Source organism: Dermacentor albipictus, chromosome 8 (genome assembly GCF_038994185.2).
Source record: "Dermacentor albipictus isolate Rhodes 1998 colony chromosome 8, USDA_Dalb.pri_finalv2, whole genome shotgun sequence".
In the NCBI taxonomy this organism is placed as follows: Eukaryota; Metazoa; Arthropoda; class Arachnida; order Ixodida; family Ixodidae; genus Dermacentor; species Dermacentor albipictus.
In genome coordinates this window covers 119,390,709-119,410,591 of record NC_091828.1, presented here as the reverse complement: position 1 = coordinate 119,410,591, position 19,883 = coordinate 119,390,709, and the positions used below count along the sequence as shown (strand labels likewise).

At 47.3% G+C, this 19,883-nt stretch overlaps 1 protein-coding gene and 1 long non-coding RNA gene across 2 annotated transcripts in view; both read right to left on the bottom strand.

Moving 5' to 3' along the window:
* The window catches only part of LOC139049088 (uncharacterized), a 49,889-nt gene that overhangs the window by 3,734 nt on the left and 26,272 nt on the right, over positions 1–19,883 (bottom strand). The window lies entirely within an intron of this gene.
* On the bottom strand, positions 699–4,078 carry LOC139049080 (uncharacterized). Its single transcript, XM_070524289.1, has 2 exons — positions 3,350–4,078; positions 699–2,680 (listed from the first exon to the last, which is right to left on the bottom strand). Exons 1-2 carry the CDS (start codon positions 3,820–3,822, stop codon positions 1,066–1,068), a joined length of 2,088 nt encoding a protein of 695 aa, XP_070380390.1. The 5' UTR covers positions 3,823–4,078; the 3' UTR covers positions 699–1,065.

Here is a 19,883-nt window from a genome sequence, read left to right as displayed (position 1 = left end):
ATTGTATATATCTATTGCATATTTATAGAGTAACGTGTATAACGATTACTGCAGTCTGATGCTTGAATTTCAATAAAGAATGTTTTGCATACAAACATGCGTCTCCTCACGGGATTGAACTAAGTCATGCAAACAAAGCCTAGCTTCAGAAGGATCGACATCTGAGCTGTGTTGTCTTTTCAACGTTCTTGTTCGTCTTGAGTGCACTAAACTTTTCCTTGAAGGCTAGCTTTTGCCGAAAACAGAATGCAGATTAATCACAAAGTTAACATATGTGCTGGCGTTTACAATAGCACGCGTTTCAAGCAAGCTTTTTCTTATCCCTATAATTATAATAACCCCGTTGATCGCACTACGTTCTTCTTTAATTTGGGGGAATTAAAATGAAACATGGCATATTTTCAATAGCGTAGCCGGTGACGGGGGTTCAGTATAGGGAAAGTGGGCCTGCATGTGCATTAGCTGAGGGCCCCATTTTTCTTAATCCGGCCTTGGCAGCCATGTTGTCTGATCATTGCGTTTGGATCGCTGAGCACTACGCCTTTCACGGAAGTAGTACGTTGCTTCCAGATGCTTCATGTTCCTCACGAAAAGCTGCCCGCTGTCTAGCTTATTTCAAAAATAAACTGTACGAGAGACGCGTTAATAAGAGCACTCAGTGCATTTATTTGAAAGATTTTTTTTAATCCGAGACATGGTCAAAGCTAAAATGAAGAATAGGCGAACCGGTAATACCGATGAACATGTGAAACAGGGATTAAAAAAGACAGATACATATGAGACTAAAATACAATACTGATGGCAAATTCAAGGCACTTGTCTTCGTAGTAACGCAGCGTTCGCGTTACCGAAGAGTATCGACGTTCTCAGCGTCTCGGTCCAGAGCGGGCAACACGCAACGAACCTCTCGAGGATAGTGCCAATGTACCGACGAGGACATAGACAAGTAATGATGCAAATGGCGTTTGAACGTATAGCAGCAGAGAACATCGGTGTCCTTTTTTGTCTTACTACTCGCGGCTCTTGCTAAAAACACCCATAAAGTTCCTTCGCACGGGTTCGAGACTATTCCAGAATGCTTCGGATCATGCGCGTCGCCTCGAGATCGTCCACGTGCGCGAGGTCCTGGACTTTCTCGACCAGGGCTGGACTGCAGAGGGCGGCCACGAAGGCTTCCTCACAGCGGCTCAAGTGAGTGTCGAAGACGACGAAATGCGCCGCGCACGTGACGTATCCCATGTTGCGACCGAGGACGTCTTCGACCGCGATCCTCGCTTCCTGCGGTTCTCCGTCCGCAGCCTCCAACACTCGCAGACGCAAGATGGTGCTGTTCTCGCAGAGCTCTGCCGAGATGAAGTCAACGAACTCTTCGTTCTCGAGTTCGTCCGAGGAGGCGAAGGAGACTTCGCACAGCGTCTCGCTGGCAACAACCTGTTTGGCCAGGAAGCGCATGTTGGCCCTGCCCAGACGGAGCCTTTCGATTCGCAGCGTTTGGATGCCCACGTTCTCGAAGATGGCTTCGAGAAGAGCGCTGTGAGGCCTCCTCGTTGCTCGAAGACAAAGACTGAGGTCTGGCCGGTGACAACCTGTCAGCGCGAACTCTCTCAGCCCTGTGGCGACGCTCACGCACTCGCTCAACGAGCGAATTGTGGCGGCGTGGAGGACGACTTTCTGTGTCAGGAAGAGGTGCAGCGCAGTCAGCTGGTACCAGCTGCACGCCAGGCGGACCGTGTTTTGGAACACCTCCAGTCTCGGCTCGCTGAGTGAAGTGATGACCACGTGACGCAACGCTTCCGGAAACTCTTTGAGCGCACTTAGCGACGCCGAGTCGACGAGGTGCACGCCTTCTATGCGGACTCGGTCGCCCATGCCAGTTTCCCGGACGACTCTGCACACCTCCTTTAGTTGGCCCAGCGCCACGTCCCTGAGCGAGATGGTCCCCAGGAACTCGACGGTGGCGGCAGTGTTGAAGAGAGGTGCGAGGTTCTCCGGTTCGAGTCCCGCGAAGCTGAGCCGGAGAAACGAGAGTGGGACCTGCGCGACGTCGTCGAACACGTCGTGCCAGGGACAGACGGGTTTCGAGGAGGAGGGACCCGCTTCTTCGCAGTCCATCGTTCCGGCGTCGATCGGAGACCGAGGCGACGGCTCCGGTCTCCAGCGGCAGCCGCCGATGTCGAGGTGTTCGAGGAGCCCCTCCTTCCGAGCCACGAGTACGGCGAGCAGGCTCGCGCAGTCGGCGTTTAGGAAGAAACCGGAAAGTTTGAACTTACGGAGGATGCCGCGAACGACGAGCGGCGGGATCGTGCACATTAGGTCATCGAACGTTTTGGCAGGATCCAATTTGTCGCCTTGCAGGCTCAGAGATCTCAGCCGCATGCTTCCGACCAGGAAAATGGAGAACCTGGACCTTCCGTTCGGGAGATAAGAGTGCACGACGCTGCCGTGCAAGGACAGGTTCTCGACGGTGACGTTGCTCGTGAGGGCGTCGATGAGGCGCCACCTGTTTTCCGCATCGAAAACGAGTCGCGACATCGATAGTGTGGCGAGACTCGTCGTGTTCAGCAGGAGTGTACAGATCGCGTCTGGCAGGACCGGGGGTGCTGCGCCGGTGCCCGAGACAACGAGTTCTTGCAGGTTCGTCAGCTTGGCTATTGCACCGAACATCTCCTCTCGAATCCATCTGTACAGAAAGGCGGAAACTTGGTCAAAGCTCCTCTCATAAAGAATCCATTGAACGCAACAGATGATTGGCGACAGAAAAAAAAAACGTGCGTGTAATCAATATAGATGCTTAAAATAGACAAGCAAGAAAGCCCTGCGCGTTTGTGCGTGCTGTACCGCATGCTGCGAGTGGTTGTGGTGATTGCATGTCAACGTCCCACACCGTCCGCTTCGATCCGATTTGTGCTATCTACTTGCTCGCTGCCATCACAGCGGGTAATCAACGGAAAAATCAGTCATCGCACAGCGTGGACAAGACATCGTTACTTCTGAGGTCGGTCCTTCGTTTCACTAGAAGGGGCCGCAGTGGTAATGGTGCCCTACCCCTTAACATCCTGAATCCTCAATCCATTAATTTACCTCGGCACACAAGCTCGGCATGCAGTGGTTGTCTTGTAAAGCGTAGTTCTGTGGACATGTCTACCGCGGTGGCGAGGAGAGGGGACACATGCGCAGTGGACCTAACGTATCGCGCTCACGCTTGACCAGCGGTCAGACTATAGCTGTCACCGGAACCGCTTCGGCATCTGTACTGCTTTGATTGTTAACCTATCGCGCGAAGCTAAAACGCTACCGTGAAATCCCAACAATACCCGCGCGAGAGCCAGTGATGAAGAATCACGCGTACCTGTAGTCGCAAAAGAGTATGTCGAAGGTCAACGCCTGCAGGCTCGTGCTTCGCTGAAGCGCCGAGACGACCCGTTCTCGGTACTCGCCGAGCCCGCTGCCCTCGCACATGGCTTCGTCGAGGTCAACGCTCACGACGCAGCGGTGCCGCTGCAAGAGGACCTGGAAGAGAAGCCGCGCGTCCCGACGGCGTTCTGTTTGCCGGAGGCCACCGCCGTCGTTCATGTGGACCACCCGCACCAGGGACAGTTTTCCGGGTGCCCGGAGTTCTCGCAGCTGCAAGCCGACGTGCCAGAGGAAGCGATTCCAGGCGGACAGCCGTTCGAGAAGGTGACAGCAGGACACTGGAATGTGGCCCTCGTCTTCGGCACCGGCTTCAGCGGTGCAAGGAACGTTTACGTCTAAACCCGGGAAGCGAAGATCTAGTTCATCGGGATCCAGCCCTTCCAGAGCGGCGGGTACGCTGTGGTTCATGCCGTGGCCGGAGGCGGTGGCCGTGTCTAAAAGGTGTTCGCACCGCTACGCGATGTTCGAGAAATGAACAGCTCTGCGCCTTTCACTAGTGCTTACGCACCCTGCCGCAGTACGGGAGCATGGGCTGATATAACTCTTCCAGGTCCTGGCGTCGCACAGATAGGTACCGGCTGCTGACGCCTACCGCGCGATCACAGCGGTTGTGGTATGCGCGCGCGATTGGCTTTTGAGCATTTTATAAACAGATACGGATACTGCCCAAGGTGCAGATTGCTGCGGCCACAAATTGAAGTGGCATAACCATAAACAAGTTATTTTTTTTTTTTGTTCTGCCAATGCGCCTGCGTGCTAGCGACCATCATGAGTTCATTCATTTCAAGCATGCACGTTGTCTATACCGGATGACCCGCGGAACTTGAGCCCAACTTTTAAAATATTCAAATGCCACGTAGCTGGACAGAACCGAGGTAACGTTGTTTGGCGTCGCTTGGAGATACTCAGATAAGTTCTTGCCTACCACCTAATTACATAATTAGTATTCATCAATTAATCAACATGTCAAATATTATGATGATTAGATTAATAGTATCAATGAGGAAATTGTAGGGAAGCATGAAAAATTCCCGATACAGCTTTCTGTTGCTTAATACAGGCTACACAAAAGTGTTTTCCTGAGCATCGGAGAAACACGCAAAGGTCCTTGAGCGGCCAGACGTACAGCAATTTTTCTTGCACCCGCCGTAGTTGCTCAGTGGCTATGGTGTTGGGCTGCTGAGCACAAGGTCGCGGGATCGATTCCCGGCCAGGGCGGCCGCATTTCGATAGGGGTGAAATGCGAAAACACTCGTGTACTTAGATTTAGGTGCACGTTAAAGAACCCCAGGTGGCCCAAATTTCCGGAGTCATCCACTACGGCGTGCCTCATAATCAGAAAGTGATTTTGGCGCGTAAAACCCCATAATATTAAATTTTTCGTGTATACGCGTGGTTCTTTCATGCTGGGAAAAGCACGTCCTTCTCATTTGCCTTTCCCTACTGGTACTACGAAGGGTGGCGCGCTATGCTCCCGCAGCGCCTAAAATCCAGTTCAAACTTGATCTTAACGGATGAAATAGAGCCGAAGCGGCCGTTGTTTGTCGTCAGAGGTGTACCCGCGTCACTGTGGCACACGTGTAGCATAACACTAAAGCGAGCGACATTGTTTCATTTTGCCGCCCGAGCCGCCGAGCGACGGCAGGAGAGGAAGTCCGAGGCTTGTCCGAGCCTCCCTGTTGGTGGAACCGAGTCACTTGGTTGTGTTGGTGTCGTTCCCGCTGAAACAATCACGCGAGCACGGTGTATTAGAACATCTTCCGGTTCACTATAGCGCGAACATGCGTGCCCTGCCGGCCACGTGTTTCGCGCTTTTTGGGCGCAGTTCTTAGGTTGTAGCATTGCCATGTTGGGCGTGTTGGTAAATTGAAAACATATTTAGCGCCAGCAAACAAGGACGGAAGGGAGACGACAACACAATGCGCTACCTTCAACAACTTGATTTTCAGGAAATACACCTATATAAACCATGCACAGTGGCGCCACCTTATCCAAATCTTACCCATCCAAAAAAGCCGTCTGCTTACCTAACAGGTCGATTTGTTAGATACGGAGACGGCTTTTTTGGATGGGTAAGATTTGGATAAGGTGGCGCCACTGTGCATGGTTTATATAGGTGTATTTCCTGAAAATCAAGTTGTTGAAGTTAGCGCATTGTGTTGTCGTCTCCCTTCCGTTCTTGTTTGCTGGCGCTAAATAAGTTTTCAGTTCTTAGGTGCCCGTTCCTGCGAAGAGCGTCGGCGTCCTACCTCGTAACCAAGCAAACGAGCACGGCGAAAGGTGAGAGCGAACGCGGAGCGCAGTGGAGGAGGGAAAAAGGGGCGAGAGCAGAGAGAGCGCGAGGAGGAAAGCGGAAGAGAAGGGTTCGGCGAAAACGTGAGAAGGAAGCGCAGTGCTGCGGGTGAGGGTCTTTGTGGGCACGATGGCTGCGAGATGGCGCCCGAGCAGCGCGCGTCGTCTGTATGAAAACAAAGCGCTGCATGAGCGGAGGTCTGTCTGCGGCGGCTGCAGTGAATCGCGCCCACGCGTCACCCACGCGATTACTCTCCCCATCAGAAGAACTTCACATTGGCCTAGTTGGTACTTACTGCATATCATATTGACCGCAACTAAGACGGGGACAGAGGGAGAAAACACATAAACAGCACGGGCGGTAACTTTCAACTGTTTTATTCACAGCAGCCCGTGGGCATATATAGGCAAAAAGAATAGCGAGACAGTCGCGTCACACTTCGCTCTGTTTCCAAGGTGCCACACGCCACAGATCATCAGAAAAATGAAAACACGTGTTGAGCTGCGCTCAAATTTCGCATTAGCGAGTATCGCAATCGTCCGTGAATGTTTTGTTCTTTTTATTCTTTCCTTTTTTTATTTTTTCCTCGCGCCGTAATAATATTTGCTTTTGATCGCTGCTCGCGGCCATGCGATTGCGATGATCGCGAATCCTGATATCACGGTGATCGCACTGCGACACAGCGCGATCGCCGCAATCAAAAAGAGCAAACTCAGAGGGCGAGCAACGAGGGAAGGTGCATGCGGCGAGGGGACTCGGAGAGAAGTGGCCAGGAGAGGACGAATGTCGCTACCTTGGCCTCACTCAGGGGGCTTAAAGCCTTGCACCCAATCACTCAATGCGAGCTCCACATGCCGCGGTGGTGGCAAAGCCGCTCACTAGAACCACCGCGGTCAGGTGCAAAATATCTGTTTGAACTGGCTGTTGCTGCTAATTGCCTAAAATATATTTGAATAAACCACTGTCACGTTTACTTTTCCTAACCTGTTCACATCAAACACCTTCAGTGTATGATGTGCTCATACACCTTCAGTCACTTTACGAGAATTCAACACAAATAATAGTATGAAAAATGTCGTTAAGCTCTGTAACACTACTTAATGGTAGAGAAAGCAAGGCTTTGTGCCTGTTATCCTGCTAAATAACATGAATACATTCAATTAAAGCTGTCTTGCACCGAATCGCTCCACTAATAAGATATATGTGCTACAGACTGCTTGAAAATTAGAATTTCACTGCTCCTATCTAGTCAAAAGATGTGCTCCGAGAATCGCTAGAAGATGACTTGGAGCATTGCCATCCGCTAGAAACTGTTTACCGCATAATTTGAATTACTATCAATATGGTTTTGTACCTACTCAACTCTGGGTCACTTTTCTACAGTGCACATAAGTAATGGGTTCATAACAACAATGTCCTCTCGCGCGAGCGAGGGCATATTAGTGCTGCAGATGTTTTACCTACACAGAGCTGGTCCGGCTCCCTCACCGAATTGTCCCTCTTGTGGGGAACATGATACAATACATCATCCTCTCATTGACTATCAAATGCATCCTGAATTGCGAAAAAGAACATTAGAAACTCCGTTCCTCTTTCTTAGATTGGACTGAAAACTGTTTTGGGGGGCCTCGATCCTTGGGCACAGTGACAGGGAGGGTGGCGATGCGATCCAGGATTTCAATGCACGGTCCCAAAGATTTAGACTATGAAATCGAAACCTAAGGTTTTGCTATAATTATACAAAGCCCATGGTATTGGCTGTATTTTTGTTTTCATTTATTCCTATATTCTATTAAATTCATCAGCTAGAGTCTACCTATTACTTCCCATTTACCTATTGACCAATTTTGTTTACAGTTATTTTATAATTCTATTTTGTTTTAAGGTTATTTGGAACTACAAAAAGCCCTCGTTGCCTGGGCCGAAAGGGTCGATCGCTCCTCGTGAGGGGCCGTTCTAGGACTCGGGTCTGCCAGATCATAACTGAGCAGAGTCTCAATAAAGTTGTTACCACCACTATTACCTAGGGCGGAGGGCATTCCTCCTGCCACATTGTAAATTAAATAGGCCACAGGCGGTTACATTAAGGCTTCTGCAGACACGTACGTACCCTAACGCGGTCATCATGAACAAAATTAATCCGGACTGCGGGGTTACACTCTATTCTACTAAGTGTGGGGTTTTGCTCGATTTAGAACACATGCTTTGGCGCTGCTTGGCGTTGGCCGGAGATGTCCCAAAAGACTCATTTGGCGGCGGACAAAACGACATTTGGACGAGTTAAGTTGCAGCTTCGCCATTCGAAATACATCAAGTATAGTTGTTAGGCGCTCGAGGTGAGGGTCGAACGTTGGCGAGAAGACGATGACGTCGTCGAGGTAGCAGAGACATGTGGACCAATTGAAACATTGGAGCAAGGAGTCCATCATACGCCCGAAGGTGGCAGGGGCGTATGATGAATCCAAACGGCATTACTATAAATTGCTATAGGTCATCACGTGTGATGAACGCGGTTTTTTGTCTGTCCATATCGTCAACAGCAATGTGCCAGTATCCAGAACGAAGATCAATAGAATAGAAATAGCTGGAACCGTGCAGGCAGTTAAGGGCGTCGTCATATACTTGGGAGCGGGTAGACGTCTTTCTTAGTAGTGTTGTTCAGATGATGACTGTTTTAGGCTTGTAGCGCAGCTGTACAAGCCTAAAACGAGCTGCGCTACAAGCCTACGAGCTGCGCTACAAGCCTAAAACAGTCATGACATACCAACTCGCCCAAACTGCTACGCTTTAGTTCAGATGATAGTAGTCTACACAGAAGCGCCACGTTCCGTCCTTATTAACCAACACCACAGGTGACGAGCCGGAACTCGAAGGTTCAGTGATGTTTTTTTTTTATCTAGCATTTTGTTCACTTTGAATTACTAGGCGTTCCGACGCAGAAATTCGATAGGTTGTCGGTGAATAGGTGTAGCATTGCCAGTAAGAATCCGATGCTTGACCTCGAGCATCTGGCCTAAACGGTGATCCTCGAACTAGAAAATATCTGGGTAGAACGATAATACTTCGCAAAGGTCTTCAGTCTGCGCGGAGGACAGGTCCGTCGCAACCATTTTCTTTATGTTGGGATCTGCGCCCGAGGCTGGCGCGGGGGCCTGCTGAGCTCGCAAGAACCGTCGGTCGATAACGCTAACACGTGATGGTCGCCGAGACAATCAACGTTGGCAAGGCAAATACCTTGCGGTAGAATTTGCTTTGCCAATCCAAAGTTAAACATAGGCATGCTAGTGCGGTTCGCAGTAATAGTAAGTATACTGTGAGGCACGGTAACGTCAAACTAGTGGAATGTCGGGCAGAGGAGTGACGAGGTACTCGCCATCTGGAACTGGTGGGGAAGACAAGAGTTCAATATAAGCTGTTGACTTTGGTGGCAGGCGAAGAAAAGCGGTGGGGCATGAGCGGCACTGGGGTGCGTCAGAAGGTTCTGCGAGAATTGGAAACTCAAGGCGAAGGTAGTGGGTAGACGTCCTTCTTCGTGATGCGGTTGACGTGGCAGTAATCGACGTAGCATCTCCATGAGCCTTCCTTTTTGCTCAGCACGACAGGGGAAGCCCATGAACTTGACGATGGCTCAATGATGTCTTTCGCTAGCATCTTGTCTACTTCCGTTTTGATGACGTGACACTCCGAAGCTGAAACTCGGTAGGGTCGCTGGTATGGGTGGATTATCATCTGTATGTATACGATGTTTGGCAAGTGACGTCTGGCCTAAGGGTCGGTTGTGCAGGTCATATGTATCCTTGTAGGAATGCAACAGACTGCAGAGCTATTCGGTCTCCGCAGGAGTGAGATTCGGGGCGATCATTTTCCTACTGTCGGTACATTTGGGAGACCGGAAAGGCTCACAGGAAGCGTCAGCGGCAAAACTCTCAACGCAACTAACTTCTAAAGCAATTATTGTAGCCAGGGCGATATCTTTAAGCAGAATTTGCTTAGCGAGCGCGAAATTCACCACAGGGAGGTACATGCGATCGTCTGTGACCCTCAGTATTGTATGCGGGACAGTAACGCTGTGGGTGAGAACGATGGCAGTTATGGGAGCGGAGATGTAATCACCATTGGGAACTGGCGCAGAAGGCGACATTTCGATGTATGTTAAGACCTGTGGTTAAACGTGAGCAAGATCAGGTCAGTTTTAGGCGCATTTCGTGTGGTGTTGAAGGAACGTCCAGTAGAGGCAGGTCAAGACGCACACTACTTGAGGAACAATCGATGAGCACTGAATGGGCGGAGAGGAGGTCTAGGCCTTGGATGAGGTCATAGGGGCATTGGCCAAGCACAGTGAGAAGGACGACAGTATGGCGGCCGGAAAGGTTCACACGTGCAGTACACATTCCGACCACGGTCACCGTGCTACCGTGGGCGATTCGTACGAACCGAGTAACGGCAGGCGTAACAACTTTCTTTAAATGGCGGCGTACGCAGCTGGTCATAATGGATATGTGTGCTCCGGTACCTATGAGGGCTGTGAAGGGTGTGCCATCAACTTGGACGTCAAGAAGCTTATGTCTCGTACACAGCGTCAAAGGAGGATTTTGCGGCGACTCCGACATTGCAGCACCACCTCGAGGTGCCGCAATGCCTAGTTTTCCTGCTAGGACGGTCCTGGGTGGGTCGGTGACAGCGAGCGGTAAAGCTGGGGCGGACGTGGTTGGCGACGTTGAGGCGAGGGCGAGTGAGCATAGCGGCGAGTCGAGGTAGTGTCGTCGGAAGCGTCGTAGGAGCGACGGGTTAAGAAACTCCGGGGCGAACTTGAATTCCGCAAGGTGTTTCGAGGAGGGGACGGCCAACGGCTCCGGCAGTGATGGGAAACGTGACCAATTTGGCCGCAGCAGAAACAGATCGGCCTCTCGTCAGGTGTACGCCAGTCCGAGGAATGCATGGTAGTGTAGGGATTATGGACACTGTGAGGTGGACTGCGATAGGACCGAGGCATAGAAGCAGGGCGGGTGTCAGGGCGACTCAAGGAGCAGGCGCTGGGAAGACCCATATTAGCGATTTCCGGGCAAACCACGGACTGGATCAGCGATATCGTTTCAGCAGTTTTGTTGTAAGACGTCTGTTGAGGCGAGGCAGGAAACGCTGCTTCGAGTGCGCGGCATGCCATTCGGGTCACGTTTTCGCTTGGTGGTGGAGCGCTAGATTGGTTGGTGGGGTCGGTACAGGAAGAGGTCGCTGCAGTATTTGGAAGCCGTGTAAACTGATTGTATATATGGGGACTCTTCGCATGCTCGAAGCGGCGCCTTCCTTCATGATGGCGTCGACAGTCGATAAGTTTCTTAAGACCAGAAGATTGAATGCGTCATCCGCGGTGCCTTTGATAATGTGTCCAACCTTTCCCGCCTCAGAGGGTTAGGACGTCCTGAATGTAAGAGACATACGACTCAGTAGCAGTACGGGCACGCGTGGCGAGTTGTTGCTTGGCGGCTAGTTCTCGACCCGTTGGATTGCCAAAAACATCGGACAGCTTTTCTGTGAACGAGTCCCAGCTGGTTAGCTCTTCATCGTGTGTGTAAAACCACGTTCGCGGTGTTCCGTCGAGGTAGAACACGACAGTGGCCAGCATTATGGTCGGATCCCGCCTGTTCACCTTGCTGACGCGCTCATACATCTTCAACTATTCTTCTACGTCAACACCATCCAGGCCGGTGAACTTAGTGGAATCTTGCGGCTGAGGTAGAGCAACGTACTGGGTATGCGTAGTCGGCATCGAAGCTGCAGGCGCGGTGCCTTCCACTGGAAGCATGGTGCCAGGCTGGGTGAGAGCTCCGTGGCGAAGACGCGTACCCCGCACGTCCACCAAAATGACACGAGTATAAAACTACTTACACGATGTATTTACAAGTCGTATATAAACAGCAGCCGAGAATCCAAAGATGATGATGATGATGAAGAAGGCTCAATCAATGGCACAAACCCACCATGAGGGATAGGCCACGAATCGGATGGCACTATGATTTAATAAACAAAAGAGATTGGTTAATAAATAACTAACACAAAAACGTAAAAAAATATATAATCCAAGATGAAAAATAAACTGTGAATACATGAGTAAAAGTAGTGATCAATACTATAGTAAGCCTTGCGTTGGTAGGAATACTAAAAAAGAAGGAATAAAAAAGCATATACTTGAACTTGAGTAAGGTAAATTTTGAATAATGATACTTGTAACATTTAAACTGTATATTTGTGCATCTACTTTTTTAATTTTTAAACTGAAATAGAAGTAAGTCAATTGTGGAAACTAAGAACTATTAACAAGGTATTCTTGTTGTACCACCCAGAAAATTATAAATTGCTAAGCAAACATTCCTGTGGCTGCATCCCAGTACTGTAGCTCCAAAGGGGAGAATAACAGTGCTGCTTAAAAGCAACCCTGAATTTTGAAGTGGGATTTCTAGACATGGTTTTCGATGGGCAGAAAACCGCCGACAGGATAATAAAAAAAATGATCTATAAATTTTGGTTCATTGCAGAGGTAGCTTAGATGGGATACCGCCAGACCACATCTGTGCAAGTAAAAATTAAGTGTTGGGATACGGCAACGCAACCTAGTAAATGAAACTTAGAATCTCCGCTTAGGACACCATTTCCGGTTCCTAGAATAATTTAGGTGCAAAAAATCTGTACATTTTGCAATAGGCTGTTGCCACTTCGTCATCTTCACCGTCGACGACCTTGTTCTCTTTAACCAACGTAACGATATTTTCAGCCAATCGTGATTCTGGACGTACTTTCACGCTGTAATGATGGTGAAGAACAGAACTGCTATTACTCTAGTTAGGGCTCTGACTTTTGATAGAGCGATCTCGTGCCCAGCAATACACAAAACAGAACGATAACGGCGAGCGCAGTCTTCGATTCACAAAATCTGATCTAAGAGTCCAGAGCATCATGGATTTCTGATGACTCGCCGCGTTTTCCAATGTAATGCGTGTTCTCGCGATGTTCTAGAAGGAACGCGACTGTTCGCTTCAAGTACGTAATTTGATAAGACAAAATTATGTAGGTTTATACTTGGTGACAACATTCGTCAACGTTCTTGCACATGAAGGCACGCCTCGCGCCAAGCCAGAGGTCTCTAACAGTGCCTATCCATTGAGAAACAGAGAGAAATTATATTATTACAGCAATAATATAAGCCATTCTTATCCATTGAGAAACAATTACAGCAATAATATAAGCCATATATTCGTGTCACTAACATTCGTTAAGGTGGCTGACCAACTAGACATTAGTACCTATGAACAAAATGCTTTGTAAATTTAGCTTGAATTCAGCTTTTTTTTTTTGCAGATGTTGGATGATGTATCGGACCAGCACAGAGCGAAGGGCCACGTGTGCATCATCGTTTTCGCGGCCGTTATTCCAGACGACACATGGAAAAACTAAAACGTCAATAAATTTTCGTAAGTTCCACCGTAACTGTAACGCTACAGGAAAAAAAAAACCCTTGAAGTAGGCCGAGTTGGAAAACGCCACATACATTTGTTACCTTATTTAGGGAGAAGATATATCAGATTTCGCAGCGTAACTTTATCGCCAGCGTTAAAACTTGTCACTACGAGAGTATCCGTTGCAAGCATATAATGCATAAAGTGAACAATATTTCCAAAATAAGGAAAGAGACAAATGAAGCCAATAAAATTATGCGAACAATAACCTGAATTTTTAACAAAAATGCAGAAATTACAAGAAATTGGAAATCGACGTACAAGACTTGACGCCAGTGAAAGCCAGGCCACCGTACTTTAAGAGTCTCATTTGTCAGCGCCGTGTCATTATGAGTCGTCCTGAGTGCTTGTCATATAACTTTACATAACATAATATGTGTTTTTCTACTTTGAACACTTCTTTTAAAGAAGCCTGCAAAACCTAATTGAATTGCAGCCTTACGGAGGAACTACGTTGACCTAGGTGGACATCACTTGCTAGAAAAACTTAAGCGATCCATTTCCTAAGAGAAGATTTGAATTACCTTAATACTTACCAATTTTGACGAAACACCTCCATTTTAGAGATCTGAAGGAAATCGTCCTAACATCTAGGTCCGTGTTTCAGCATTTCAAAACGGCCATTTAAACTGAATTACCTGACGTTCAGCTTAATCAAGTAAATTAAACGAATAATTTGCCGCCAGTTATATGGGGTTCACGTCATGATTTTTAAATAAAGCAACAGAAAACTTGGCATATTTGACAAGCTTCCCGATATAAATATATTAGTTCTAATTTGTAACTAAGAAGTTCATTAGCGTGCGTTGTTTGATTGGTCAATAAAGTGCTTCAATTTTCTTTTGAAAGTGGTGCCCGTTTGGACAGATAAATTATCGGTAGTGACGTGAATCGAGTAATTTCCATAGATTTGTTTATATTTAAAAGTGTTCGCAGTAAAAAAAAATCCTTTTACTGACAGAGAACTCATACGGCTAGATTCAGAACACATAGAAGGCAGGGGGACAGCCATCACCAGAGCTTGATTGGTTGAGATGCACGTGGTTGCGCGGCCGAGTCACTTGGTATAACAGAATGCAAATGACTGCGTGTGCTATTGTTAGCACACGCATACAGTAACTGAGTTATTATGCTTGTGTACTACTTGGCAGGGAAATAGGTCTTACTTCCGCGGTGCTCCATAGCGGAGGCTCAGAATCAGCCGTAGCCAAGAGACAAAGAACACACGTCATTAGACAACCCGACTGCACTCTGTAACTGAGACACTACTGCTTTTGATGAGCCTCAGTAAAGCCTCATCAGGATACAAGCGTCAGGAAACATCGTCATTAGGAAACAAGCATTCTTCTTAATTAAGTGGGGCAAGTGGCAATGGATGTATGCGAAACTTTAATAAGGTCCTGAGGTACGCGACTCAGCGCGCTGCGGGCCGCTCCCACGTTGGGACAGTCAGGCCTTGCCCGACCGCCGCATCGTGGGCCCTCTGGACAGCCCATAGTTGCACCCCGGCATCAGGGCTCTGGCAATAAGAAATGATTTTACTAATATAAAAAAGCCACCTCAGGCATGATGGCGTGAGAAATACGTAATAAAATATATGCTGATCAGTACCTCGCTCAACATCAACGTAGGACGAAGGCTATACAACAATTACCAGTTGTTCCTGACTTGCTTAAGCCTATATATTGTCGCGTCGTGTATACAATCAGATTACACAAGCTTCGGTGACATCAGACAACGCATAGAACCATCGATAACATTCCAGTAGGCTCCAATCGTGCAGTCCCCGAGAAAAGGATAAGTACACGTGTCAATATAAAAACTGCCTCACTGCAGGCTTCTGCCCTCCTCCTGTCACCCTCCAACTCGTTTCTCTGCCGTGCTTGCCCCTTATGCTTTGTCGCAATGTGAAAAGGTTTTCTCAGATTGGGTTTAGTAATCTCACTGATACCAGATTATTCGTGTTCACGATGCTCACTAACACATCACAAGGAACCTGTGGCGTTTTTTTTAAACCAAAATAAAAAGTTATGTTGCATTTTGCTGTTCTTTCGTTGTTCGATGACAGGGCTCAACCTGCTCCGCGGATAACTTGTGAATTGAGCGGTGGTAGAGAACGAAACTTAAAAAATTGTAAGCTATGGAAAACGAGAACCTAAACACGGGATTTCTAATTACAAGAACCACAAGCCATACATGATGTCATCAAGTGGCTCAGTGCGTTATCAAACTCTACGGAAGTCATCTACACTGACTCACTCGGTACACTGAATGAGTGTTGCATAGGCAATGCAACTCTGCTGACGAATACGTAGGCTAAACAAGTGGTAGCTTTTTCTCATTACTGTGTATGGTGCTCAGAGACAGAGACAGACAAAACTAGCGCAGCTAGAAAACACGAGAAACTGTAAGACGACACAGTCATTGGTGTGCTAGCGCTGAGTCCTGTATTGTCGCGTTGTCCTTGCTCTGATTCCAATAAAATTGCACCACTGAGCCTAAGTAGTAACTATAATGTTAGTATTTCAGTAACTAAAACATTGTTTCTCAGTTTCGCTGAGCTTGGCTTACCATAGACGTCGACTATAACAATCTTCCTGCCAGTTTCTTGGTGAGGTTTTCCTTCTAAGCGTTTCCAGTAGAGGGGTCAGTTTACTATATTCTAATAGCGCGTGTGTAAGAGTCACTGTGTAAAATTTTTCCTGGACTCATTTACCCTTTATGGTCCAAGTTTCACACTGAAACGAACAAATTGTATTTTATTTATCTGAATGTCAAAAATAAAACAAGCAACACTAAAAGAAAAATTCGCTGCAGTTTGTGTCCGCATATCAAATACTTTTCTCGTAAATTATCAAGTCAAGGAGTGGGGAGCTAGAGCATGGATCTCTAAACTGCTCCTTTTACAGTCATAAAGGTATGGTAACAAATTATTCAAATACTTTTTTCCATCCCAAGGCAGAAGAAATGCCGTAGGAGGAGCCTCGGCTTTATTATGGCGCATGACGTAAAGCAAGGATGACGACGTTTGACGTCGCCATTAAATTCATAAATTTTTACTCAATTTCCAGCGCTCAATTTTTAAAACTAGTCATGGTGTTTGTTTTTCCTGTAGTCGGATATTTACCGTAATATGTAACGATTACTGAAGGAATTGTTTGCTAAAAAATGGTTGAGACTTGGATGTTCGTTGAGAGATTACCATGCTTACGCTAGCAGCTGCTTACCGGATAAGGGAGCAGCAATTATTTATTGACATTTCGATATCTCATTGAAGAGGTGATGGAGGACCAATGCTGGTCCAACCATTAGTGTACTAGTAGTACACTAGTCCCCCAGTGAAACGCAGCGGTCTATCACCAACGGTTCTTCGAATATCTTCTCGAAGTGTTTCACCAAGTCTTTCAAGGTCCAGAGCCTCGAGTAGTGCCCCAAATGGGACCACGACCAACAACTTCGCAGGTTGTAATCGTAGTCGACGTCGAACACAGCGATGCCAAAGGAAACTGACAAGTATTGCTCCTTCACCCTGCATAGCTGCAGCAAATGTTCAGTGACAGTGAATATTCAATTTGCTTTTTTTAATGTATTTAGATGTTTGTATAATATTCCCAAGAAGTGCGAGCACATCTGCTTTGGCACATGCAGTTATACCCCTTATATTTTATATTGTCATCCCGGACTGTGTCAAAAGTTAGCGCGCGGAACGGTGCATGAGGCACCGAACGTTCAAGCAAAAACAGCCCCAAGAAATACATTAGCCACTCTGTAGTAGTATGCTGTGCAGGACACCATGCCATCACAGCAGCCCGCGATTTACAGGTGGCATGTCATGCTCAGCAGTGATTGAGATGACTCGCAAAAATGATCGAGGATCTTATCCAAAAGGCTTTAAGAGTAGTCCATGAAGACGTAATATTCAATAGCCTTGTGAGCGACCGATAATTCTTGATTGCAGTCAGGCCCTAGAATATCTTCATGACTGCTTTTATTTGGGCAATTAGTTACAGGGAGCGCTTATCATGAAGACAAAATGCCCAGTAGAAAACAATGGTTGGAATGCATTCGGCAGGCATTACAAACAATGACCGGCAGCTTACCGCTAACCCTGAATATAAATATGTTCTATGATTGCATTCTACCGGTGCTAACATATGGGACAGAAACTTGGAGTTCAATAAATGACGAGAGAAAGTTAAACACCGCGCGACGATCTATACAACGAAAACTGATGGGCCTAACGTTAAGAGACAGGAAGTAAGCGCAGTGGATTAGGGAGCAAATGGGTGTAGCCGATATTCTAGTTGACCTTTAAGAGGTGGAAATTGAGCACGTGCTCGTGGGCGACCTGGTTATGCATGATTACAAAGAAGGCGCCAGATAAAACAACAGACGAAGGAAGGAGACACGAGACACGTCTATCTGTGTCTGTGGCTCTGTGTGTCGGTCGTGTCTCGTGTCTCCCTCCTTCGTCTGTTGTTTTATTTGGCGCCTTCTTTGTAATCGTGGAAATTGAGTTGGGCATGACATGTAATGCGCAGTGCAGATAAAAGATGGTATGTTAAAATTATAGAATAGGTGCCAAGCGAAGAACGCCCAGTCGAGAATGACCGGAAACAAGTTGGCGTCGTGAACTTTCCAGGCATAAAATGGTTTCAGCTAGCACAAGACTGGGGCGATTGGAGATTCTGAGAGGCGATCATCGTACTGTGAACCGAAATACGTTGGTGATATTGATGATGATGGCGATGAGGATGATTTTCAATAAACAATGGGAGTTTTTTCTGGGCTAATCACTTCATACGTGCAGGATAACAAGCATGCACCACGGAAGAAACAAAGGTCTCCCTCCCTACCCTCCCCCAGAGCCTTGCGCGGGACGGAAGATGGTGAGCTTCCTCCCCGCTTATCTCCCTCTTCTTGAACCTTCAATAAGTCTATATGAGAGGTACATATATTTCCACGATGACGAAGACGTTGCGTGACGCTTGTCTAGAGAAGAGTGTGGACGAGTTGCACCAGAGCAGTACGACACTTTGTTTAAATATACTTCGGGTTTCATACTCCTTATGTCACTGTGGAACATCTGAGGTTTCTTTTGAGGGATTTGGGATGGGGTCAACTATGGGATTAAACTGGCAAGCCCACACCATGTGGTAGAGGTTAGCTACCGCTCCACAGTGCGGGCATTGCGGGGAATATAGTGTAGGGTACCACTGGTGTAACTTAGCTGGCGTTGGGTATGTATTAGTTTGTAGCCTCCTAAGAGTGTTCTCTTGCAACTTATTGAGGGATTTATGTGGTGTCGGGTAAAGAGCAGTGGGAGGCTATTCTGCTCAGCGATGATCCTGACCGTCAGCACTGGCTGGTGGGGAGGGCCAGCGCAGCAGCAGTAACCAGTGGGCTACCGGAATAGGCGGCCCACCCACGAGTTCTACGAATATCCTGTAAATAAAGATGTTTTCAATCAATCAATCAATCTGAGGGTTCTGTCAAGAATTAGGCCTGTTATAAGTACGCGCAGCACGTATGTCTAGTGCATATCATGTATTCGTACACATTACAAACTACAAATGCTACAGCACAATCGACGTTCAATCCTAAATAAGTAAAAACCAACACAGTACATGTCTGATAATCAATTGCAATCACTTCTTGTGGAAATGCTGTGACAGTCATTTGACGCATGTAGCTTATATTCGTATCTGTGCTTCGGTGTTTCATGTAGTTCTCGTTTTGTTTATTTCTTATTGTTGCAGTCGCTGTTAGCAGCACATTTGCACTACTGTATGGGCTTCTGTTTGCACTTGCTTCTGGCTTAGTTGCGCTGCCTGCTTTGTCGTGGTTACCTGTGCCTTTGTCAAACTGTCTATGCAAATTGTAGCCCAGGTAGATTCACCAGGTGCTATCTGGTGAATAAAATGAATGAATGAATAAAAAATGGGCACTCACATAGTGGCGCATATCCAGTTGCACATATGTAACCAGTGCCGAATTTGCCTTATGGGGCAACTTGTATACTATGGCTACAGTAATGCAGGCTGTGTGCTAGGCCAGACAGCACGCAGCAGTAAGTTGTCTCTTCGGGAACATACCCAGTGGCCAGAGGTGTGTACTGAGACACATGCCAAGCACAATGTGGCGTGTGGCCGAAGTTTGCATGAAAGCGCTCAAGTACGGACGGACATGCCGAAAAAGTATCACTCTAATTGGTCAAACAATCAAATTAATAACTACTCGGGAACCTAGAGTGTGAAAACGGTGTTCTTGTATGTGTCTTGGTCATATATCGGTCACATTGCTGATTGATAATTACGTTTCTGGAGAGATTCAATATTTCAGAATTACCATGCTCATTCTGTTATGCAGCGCCGGTTGGACGACCACCGAAAAGAGGGTGTCGGCCATTTTTGCTTGCGTCATGGCTTCATGTTCCTCATTCATAGGTGTAGGCATATACTGCGCATCAATCCACTTTCTCTAAAAGAATTAGTTTAGATTTCAAAGGCTTCAATAATTTCTAAGCTACTATCACCAGTCAAATTGTGAAGCAGCGTTGCTGTCCTACCTTTTCTTTAAGCGTGGTCTCGTTGTCGAACGAGAACATCTGGCCATTCAATAGGCTGCGAACCAGTGATCCATGAACTGTTGAGTTGTAGTAGAAA